The sequence below is a fragment of the Carassius carassius genome, chromosome 25, assembly GCF_963082965.1.
Source record: "Carassius carassius chromosome 25, fCarCar2.1, whole genome shotgun sequence".
NCBI classification, from domain to species: domain Eukaryota; kingdom Metazoa; phylum Chordata; class Actinopteri; order Cypriniformes; family Cyprinidae; genus Carassius; species Carassius carassius.
This window is the reverse complement of record NC_081779.1, coordinates 32,089,878-32,099,583: the sequence shown is the minus strand read 5'-3', so window position 1 is coordinate 32,099,583 and position 9,706 is coordinate 32,089,878. Positions and strand designations below refer to the sequence as shown.

Sequence of the window (9,706 nt, the reverse complement as noted above, 5' to 3'; positions counted from 1 at the left end):
GCGCGCGCGAGAGAGACAGAGAGAGAGAGAGAGAGAGCGCGCGCGAGAGAGACAGAGAGAGAGAGAGAGAGCGCGAGAGAGACAGAGAGCACGCGAGAGAGACAGAGAGAGCGCGCGCGAGAGAGACATAGAGAGAGACAGAGAGCACGCGCGAGAGAGACAGAGAGAGACAGAGAGCACGCGCGAGAGAGACAGACAGAGAGAGAGACAGAGAGCGCGCGCGAGAGAGACGGAGAGAGAGCGAGCGAGCCGTCTTCAAACAACAGGAGCGCTGTCTTGCTCTCTCTCCCTCCCGCATATTAATCAATTTACGCGATGGTGTCGATGTTTTAATCATTTAAAATGAGAATGTAAGTGTGCTCACCCCATTTTTGTTTGTAAGAAGAAATATCGCAATATATATCACAGAAAAATAAAATATCGCAATGTCATTTTTTCCCAATATCGTGCAGCCCTACCCAAGATATTAAATCTTTTCACACCTTTCTATTTATAACCTTGTCTGTTCTCATCTTTTACCGCGTGCAGTTCTGATAAGTTAACATGTGCTTGGAAAAAAAGGCTACGCATCACAGACAGAGTGTGTGAACCTGAAGTTAGGCACATGCCCAGTCTGCTCTGTTCTCGCGCTCCACTTTCTACACATCCTGATTGGTTCAGATAACATACTGCGGGAGGTCGGGGCCGCGGAAAATCGTGCTATAAAGCGATTTAGAAATCATGCACACTCAAATTGCGATTTTATTTAGATTTCGATTAATCGCACAGCCCTTCTGTTAACTTGTTTAATGTGTCTGACTCTCCCTCTGAGTTCAAACAAACCAATATCCCGGAGTAATTCATGTACTCAAACATTACACTGACTGAACTGCTGTGAAGAGAGAACTGAAGATGAACACCGAGCCGAGCCAGATAACGAATGAAAGATTGACTCGTTGAAAATTGCATCATATGGCCCCTTTAATTCGCACCTGAGAGCAATATGTGCAAAGTGCAGACGTGTACTCCAGGATACACACAGTCTCAGCAGGTTATTATTATATAGTTAGTGTTAGTTAGAGTTAGTGGTTCTAAATTAGTGGTGGACCGATATCTTGGAAAGCAGAGTGGCCGATATAATAAAAAAAGTGTAAAAACAGCTCTGGAATTATATTCTTATTTCTAAAGAGGGGAAACAGATGCAGTGTTCATTTTAATGTTCTGTAAAAAAAAAAAAAAAAAAAAGAGTAAATCATAAATGAGCTCCAAAGCTGATTGTAAGTGATCAAGGTCGTACTGAGCCTCGTTGAGCTGAGTCACACCACAAAGTGGAAAAGCGGCAATAGACTATCAAAGGAGTATACTTTAAAGGCTTGCACACTCAACTGTTTGTGAAATGGAGCTTTATGCTTGTGTATCCTACCTCTCTCATTCGGCACAAATCCAAATATTCCATAATTACTAACTATTATTTATTGTGTAAATTGTAGGCTTTTTTCGTCAGTCATGTTCCAGCGGTGACAGAGGTTGGCGCTGATGTTTGATTCACTTATTTTATTTTGATAAAGTATTAACTGTGCTGTCGAGTTATTAATGCTGGAACTGATATGTTTTGTGTGTGTGTGTGTGTGTGCCGGCGTGATCACTTCAACTTTTCCTTCAGAATCAACTTAAATCACTAATAGTCTTATTAATAATGCATCACTGTAAAAGGTCTACTTTTATTTTGGTACACTCGCAATAAAAAAAAAACATTGGGCTTTTGTAAAATAAAGAAAATAAATAGGATGTCACTTTCTGCCATTTGAGTTTCCTTTCTGTGAACAAATTAAGCACGTTATCAAATCAATACGAATCAAACCCCGTTACGCGTTACATGTCACTGTTTTTCCCCTTGTTTATCTGTTAACTAAATCAAATATATTTCAAGAATTTATTCATTGTATGTATATATGTCCTGCAGATTTTATATATATAGTGGCGGGAGGAGCAAACGACAGACACAGTGCATGTTGCATCAGGCCTCAGAGAGGTTTTTATTAACAAAAGAACAAAAACAGGGAGTAAAAGTATCCAAAGGGAAAGGGGGTTCAAAATAAACAGGGGATCTAGTGTCCTTGTCGTGCTACGGGGTTCGTGAAGGTGGGGCAGTGTTCGGGAAGGAAGCGTCTGGCCGCCCGGTATCTTGGCCAGTTAGCCATATAACGGGTACTGTTCTCGACTAGACCACGGGGTCCGGCAGTTCGCGTCTCGAGAGTCCCTCAACGCACCCTTCCTGGACCCACGAGGACAGCAGTGTGTATCCACAGAGAAGAGACCGGTCTCTCGAGGAGAGGTGCTCTGCATTCAACAGTGGCAATAATGAGGCTCCATTCGCTTCAGGTGTGCCTCCTCACACCCCCAACCAGGCTCCATACAGTCGGAGTGGGCAGGGCAGGAATGCCTCTCTGTGCAGCTCTCCCTCTCACACAGCGCCCAACAGGGACAGAGAAACCAGGTTTTAGTCAACAGCCTTAACCAACCACAGGGTAAATGACAATCGAAGAAACATCACTTACCCATTTTGTGTCTGGTAGGCCGTCTTCGTTGATTCTTCTGTCTGCTTTTATTAACAGTAAATATAAAAAACCGGGAATAAAAGTGTCCAAAGGGAAAGGGTGTTCAAAATAAACAGGATCGTGTGTCTTCATCGTGCTTCGGGGTTCGTGAAGGTCGGGCAGTGTTCATGCAGTGCAACCTCTACATTGCTAGTAAATCACTCACATATGTGACAAAATTTTACTCTGGGCGACTAAATGATGTCTATCGTTAGCCATTGGCTAATACATTCTTTGGTTTTACTCCCCAGAATGCCATTGTAAGATTAGCATATCTTCACTCGCTGAACAGTGACTGAGCACTTCAGAGTTTCGCTCTCCATCAAGCAATCTGTACTATTTCAGTTCATCTCAATGGACACACAGCACATCTGTATTTGCCGAACTATAAATTCTGCATGAAGGTGCGCGACTTGCCGTCGCTTTGTTGATATTTGTTTTTCACACATGCAAAGAGTAAAATAATAAGATATACTGGTTTCTCTGGTAGTGGGCGGAGCTAATGTGCTAATGGCAATTTCATTGGCTGGCACTGATCTATTACTGTGTCTCTGTTTTGATTTCAGCAAATCAGTTTGACCGAACGCAGACAACATGATTAATATTCATGAACCCAGCAGCTCATCAATCCATAGTGCATTGTATATTGTTAGTATGGTAGTAGAATTAGTAGTAGTAGTAGTATATTTTAATAATAATTAATATGATCTATTACTTTTTTTTTTTTTTACAGAAACCCTGAATGACCAACAATATTTTAAGCATCACTACCAGTCTTCAGTTCAGTTAAAATTACAAATATGCGTTCATACATGGTTACCAAGTTTTATTTCTAATCACTAAGTTCTATCATTAAATAGTGCTTAATACCATAATATAATGATTGACTGACTGATTAAGAAGCTAAGATTTAAGAAACTTAGCCATTTTACAAAGATAAGCTGATTGGAATCATATATGTGTGTGTGTGTGTGTGTGTGTGTGTGTGTGTGTGTGTGTTTGTGTGTGTAAAAAAGTATATCAGTCTGCCGAGTAAACTGAAGAATTGACTAGCCAATGGCGATTATATTTCCAAGGTATATTTCCTTTTGTGTTTGTGGACACTTGGGGAATAAAACTAAAAAGCTAATTCTGTAAGCAATGATGTACAGCTGAGTGAATGAGACGGAGGGATGTTAACGAGGGAATGGTGCAAAAAATTGGACTGGAACATAGCCTCAGTTAGTCATAAACATGAATCAAGTAGTGATAAGAGAAAATAATTTTTTTACTAATTCCTGCATTTTTGTTTCCAAGTATGGTTTTTTATGTTTTTTTTTTATTTTATTTGTATAATTCATGTTTTTGCACTAGTCATGAGTGTTTCCAGGCCATTTACTCTCACTTTGACTGACTTGAGAGATTTAGTTTGGATTTATTTTTTCCAAACACAGAATTCCTTCTGGTGAAGCAAGATGGCGTTTATTAAACAGGAGAGTGAAGACTTGAGGATTGCAGAAGTATTCAGCTTGAAACATGAAGAGACTGAAGAACAAACAGGTTGGTTTCATTCTCAAAGCTGAACTCAGATATTTATTTTTTTCTTATTTAAATGTCCAACTTTACAGGAATTAACAATATTTTTTGAAGAATGTCAAGTCACCTTTATTTATATAGCGCTTTAAACAAAATACATTGCGTCAAAGCAACTGAACAACATTCATTAGGAAAACAGTGTGTCAATAATGCAAAATGATAGTTAAAGGCAGTTCATCATTGAAATCAGTGATGTCATCATCTCTCTTCAGTTTAAATAGTATCTATGCAATCAAGTCAAAGATATCGCTGTAAATGTGAATGTGATACGAGTGTCCTAATTAAAGAGCTTTTATTTGGAGCAGGTCATTTCATGTGGTCAAACATGTTGAGATCACATGACCAATACAAAAGTAAGCCTAAACAAAACAGTTATTTTAGTAACATCAAACTCAATCCATTTCCTAATGGAAAACCATGAAAATTGTTTTGAAAAAAGAATAGATGTTGTTTATGATAATTTGAGCGTAATCATATTTAATATGTAAGGAATATAGAGTTTATAGGTTATTCTGCTGTTACAAGTGTTATATTCTTGTGCATAGTGTTATAAATGTGAATAGGAAATTCTGCATATTACTGAAAATTTGAAGAATACAAATTAATACTTGATTGTTCATACTGCCTGAATAATTAGATTATGAAAACTTTGGTATTTTATCTGCAGTCAATATGTGAAAAACAAAGAATGTTCATTAAAGATACTGCATATTCCTGTTTCACGCACCGTGTATTATATAGTTTCTTAAGGAACATTACTGTTTTATGTTTTTTTTAAAAACAGCCTACTAATTGTATTTTCAATTTTTAAAATAAACTCGACTGCAAAATCGATGCCTAACCTAACTTCGTTCATTCATTACAAAGACACTCAACTGAGACTGCTCTGCTCTCGGTTACTGAAGCCCTGCGACTAGCAAGAGCAGCTTCAAAATCCTCAGTACTCATCTTACTGGACCTGTCTGCTGCTTTTGACACCGTTAATCACCAGATTCTACTGTCCACCCTCAGAAAGATGGGCATCTCTGGAACAGCACTCCTGTGGGTTAAGTCCTACCTCTCTGACAGATCCTTCAGTGTGTCTTGGAGGGGTGATGTTTCGAAGTCACAACACCTTGCTACTGGGGTTCCTCAAGGCTCAGTACTTGGACCACTTCTCTACTCCATCTACATGACGTCATTAGGATCTGTCATTCAGAAGCATGGCTTTTCTTACCACTGCTACGCTGATGACACCCAACTCTACCTCTCATTCCAACCAGATGACCCGACGGTAGCTGCTCGCATTTCAGCCTGTCTGAGTGACATCTCTAGCTGGATGAATGACCATCACCTTCAGCTTAACCTTACGAAGACAGAACTCCTGGTGATTCCAGCTAACCCATTGCTTCATCACAACTTCTCTACACAGCTGGGCTCATCAACCATTACTCCTTCAAGGACAGCTAGAAACCTAGGAGTTGTGATGGATCATCAGTTAAGCTTCACAGACCACATTGCTACAACTACCCGGTCCTGCAGGTTTGCCTTATACAACATTAGGAAGATTAGACCCTTCCTGTCAGAGCAAGCAACCCAACTTCTTGTCCAAGCTCTTGTTCTCTCCAGACTGGACTATTGTAATGCTCTCCTGGCTCTTCCTGCATGTACTGTCAAGCCTCTGCAATTGATCCAGAATACAGCAGCGAGGGTTGTCTTCAATGAGCCAAAAAAAGCTCACGTTACTCCTCTCATCAGGTTACACTGGCTACCAGTAGCCGTTCGCATCAATTTCAAGGTACTGATGCTTGCCTACAAGACGACCACTGGCACGGCACCAACTTACCTAAACTCATTGGTTAAATCTTATGTGCCCTCCAGAAGTTTGCGCTCTGCAAGTGAACGACGCCTTGTGGTACCATCCCAAAGAAGTTCAAAATCACTCTCAAGGACCTTCTCCTGGACTGTGCCCAGCTGGTGGAATGACCTCCCAATCTTAATTCGAACAGCTGAGTCTTTACTCATTTTCAAGAAACAGCTAAAGACTCATCTTTTTCGCCAGTGCTTAACCAGCTAATACTAGCACGTTTTTTTTTTCTTTTCTTGTCTTTCATATTAAATAAATAAAAACCTGGCTATGTGTTCTGTACTAGACTAACTGAGACTTGTCATGACACTTGTATACTGTTGTTGTTCTCTTGTTGATCTAATTGCTTCTACTGTTCTCATTTGTAAGTCACTTTGGATAAAAGCGTCTGCTAAATGACTGTAAATGTAAATGTTCCAATCATTTCCTGTTTTAAGTCTCAGTTGATGGCCTTTTATTTTTAACCAGAAATGTGCACACTGCTTCTCTGATGTTCATTTAAGTTTTCCAGGTCTTTTTCCTGTCACTTGAAATGTGTCCATTTTGAATCATAGTGGTGAGTCAATACTGCTCTCTCAAACACGGAGAGGCTTCTTACCAATCACCAATTTTGAAAAAAAAAACGCTCCTTTATCATTTTGCTCGAAAGTTGTGCTGCCGACTTGTGTCACTGGTTTCAGTGACGGCTCACATATCTGCTATGTATTTAGCACCGTCTAGTACCCCTGTACGACTGGGCATGGGCTGACATCAGGGATTCCATGACTGACGATATGGGGGACAACTGCCTCACCTAATGTCGCCCATGGATGGAGATATTCTTCTGTGTATCAGTCCATGTGTGGAAATTACTAATGTTGTCTATTCTTTCCTGAACCAGTTAGAATCATTTAACCTGAAGAAATGACATAGTGGACCCTATTAGAATATGAACGTGAAAATGTGAAAGACCTCCTCGTTAGTGACTTATGCTGATGAAACTGAAAACTATCGTATTTTCCGCACTATAAGGCGCACCGGATTATAAGGCGCACCTTCAATGAATGGCCTATTTTAAAACTGTTTTCATATATAGGGTGCACCGGATCATAAGGCGCATAGAATGGAAGATTCTGCAGTCAAACGTTTGACTGGGTTTGCGTTATGCATCCACTAGATGGAGCTGTGGTAAAGGGAATGTCAACATTTTGACAGAGCGCCTTGATCCATATATAAGGCGCACTGTCATTTTTTGAGAAAATTAAAGGCTTTTAAGTGCGCCTTATAGTGCGGAAAATATGGTATTTTACTATATTTCTTCATTCAATTTTTCTTCAGTTAATTGCATCTTGACTCCTGGTCTAAGTTCAACATATCTGGTCCTTGGGTCTTAACTGTACACCCCCCTACACTTCAATAATGATGGTGTTTAAATCCTGACTGAAACTATCATTGTATTATTGCAAAGTGAAAGGGACTTTTTTTACCTAAATGGCAGATTGTGGCGCAATGTTAATTTTGATGTTTTAATACATTTATTTTGGTTTTTCCCTCTGTTGCTTTGAGCCATTCATCTCCCATTAACTTCTTTTTGTCTTTTTTTCACTTCAGAATTGATGGCAATAAAAGAAGAGAAGCAAGAACTGAAAGAAACAGAAGAGAAAGATCAAATTGAGAAACATGATTTCTTGGCTGAAGAAAAATCCATACTGACTGAAACAAACTCTGTTCAGAAGACCACATCTCCCAGTTACTTAACTTGCCATGAATGTGGAAAGTGTTTCACACACAAAAAAAACCTTAATGCGCACATGAAAATTCACACTAGAGAGAAGCTGTTCACTTGTGATCAGTGTGGAAAGTGTTTTACTAAAAAAGGAAATCTTAATAATCATCTAACCACTCACACTGGAGGGAAGCCGTTCAATTGTGTTCAGTGTGGAAAGAGTTTCAGATATAAAGAAACACTTAAAACCCACATGAGAGTTCACACTGGAGAAAATCTGTTCACATGCCAACACTGTGGAAAGAGTTTCACGCTAAAAGGAAACCTTAATGAACACATCAAAATTCACACGGGAGAAAAGCCGTTCACATGCCAACACTGTGGAGTGAGTTTCACTACAAAGGGAAACCTTAACGAACACATCAAAACTCACACCAGAGAAAAGCCATTCACATGCCAACACTGTGGAAAGAGTTTCAAAGTAAAAGGAAGCCTTGATGAACATGTAATCATTCACACTGGAGAGAAGCCGTTCATATGTGATCACTGTGGAAAGTGTTTCGCTAAAAAAAGAAATCTTAATAAACACGTAACCATTCACACTGGAGGGGAGCCGTTCACTTGTGTTCAGTGTGGAAAGAGTTTCAGATATAAAAAAACACTTGAATCCCACATGAGAGTTCACACTGGAGGGAAGCCGTTCACTTGTGTTCAGTGTGGAAAGAGTTTCACTAAAAAAGGAAATCTTAATGAACACGTAACCATTCACACTGGAGGGAAGCCGTTCACTTGTGTTCAGTGTGGAAAGAGTTTTAGATATAAAAAAACGCTTAAATCCCACATGAGAGTTCACACTGGAGAGAAGCTGTTCACATGCCAACATTGTGGAAAGAGTTTCACGTTAAAAGGAAACCTTAATGAACACATCAAAATTCACACCGGAGAGAAGCTGTTCACATGCCAACATTGTGGAAAGAGTTTTGTTAAAAAAGGAGGCCTTGATCAACACATAATCATTCATTCAGAGAAGCCATTCCCATGTGATCAATGCGGAAATAGCTACAAATATGAAGAAAGCCTCAAGTTCCACATTAGAGTTCACACTGGAGAAAAGAGAGAACATTCAAGAGAGAATGGTTTTATTTGTGATCAGTGTGGAGAGAGTTTCAGCTGTAAAGTGAGCCTCTACACTCATGTGAGACTTCATACTACAGAGAAGGCTTTCACCTGCAAACTGTGCGGGGATAGCTTCTCACAAAATGGAAATCTTAAGTCACACATGAGAATTCACAGTGGAGAGAAGAATTTAGTGTGTAAAGAGTTTCAGACATAACCCTTGATTCACACATCAAAAGTCCTAATAATTGTAAACTCTGTAGGATCATAGAAACATGTTATTCACTACTATATGGTGATGCGATCTCTGTGAAATGAAGGTGACATTCACACTAAAGTTGAATGTGGCCCAAATCTGATTGTCCACCTTCATAACCATTTGCATTCTTTGTCTCTTTATAACTTTTTTGGGACTTTTTGTTTTTATCTTTATATCTTGTGTGAATGAACTCCTGTGGCTGCACCTGACCACCTGCTTTGCTATAGCTCAGTTCTACATTTTTTGTGTTCTTTGTATTTATTTATTTATTTATTTATTTATTTTATTACACATTTAAGAACTGAGTTATACCAATTAACTACATGTAGTTAATATATGGTTAGGGTTTGGTTTAGGATTGCTTGCATGTAATCTTGCATAATTTACTGTTATTATATTAGTGAGAATATGTAACAAGGACACCTTGAAGTGTTACCTTTTTTGTCCCAAGGTCCACCTTTGTGATTATGAAATTCATTTTTGAAACTTTGCAGGTTTTTATATTCTCACACAGCATTATTGCACTCTGAAATCTTAGATCTGAAAAAGCATACATCTTATTGACTTCTGTCTTTCTGAGACATGCTGCAATGTAAATGAAAGATTTTAAATAAACAGGATGTGAGTAA

At 39.1% G+C, this 9,706-nt stretch overlaps 1 protein-coding gene across 1 annotated transcript; it reads left to right on the top strand.

Moving 5' to 3' along the window:
* Positions 1 to 3,968: 3,968 nt before the first annotated feature.
* LOC132104570 (gastrula zinc finger protein XlCGF57.1-like) lies at positions 3,969 to 9,706 on the top strand. Its single transcript, XM_059510136.1, has 2 exons — positions 3,969 to 4,115; positions 7,588 to 9,706. Exons 1-2 carry the CDS (start codon positions 4,031 to 4,033, stop codon positions 9,033 to 9,035), a joined length of 1,533 nt encoding a protein of 510 aa, XP_059366119.1. The 5' UTR covers positions 3,969 to 4,030; the 3' UTR covers positions 9,036 to 9,706.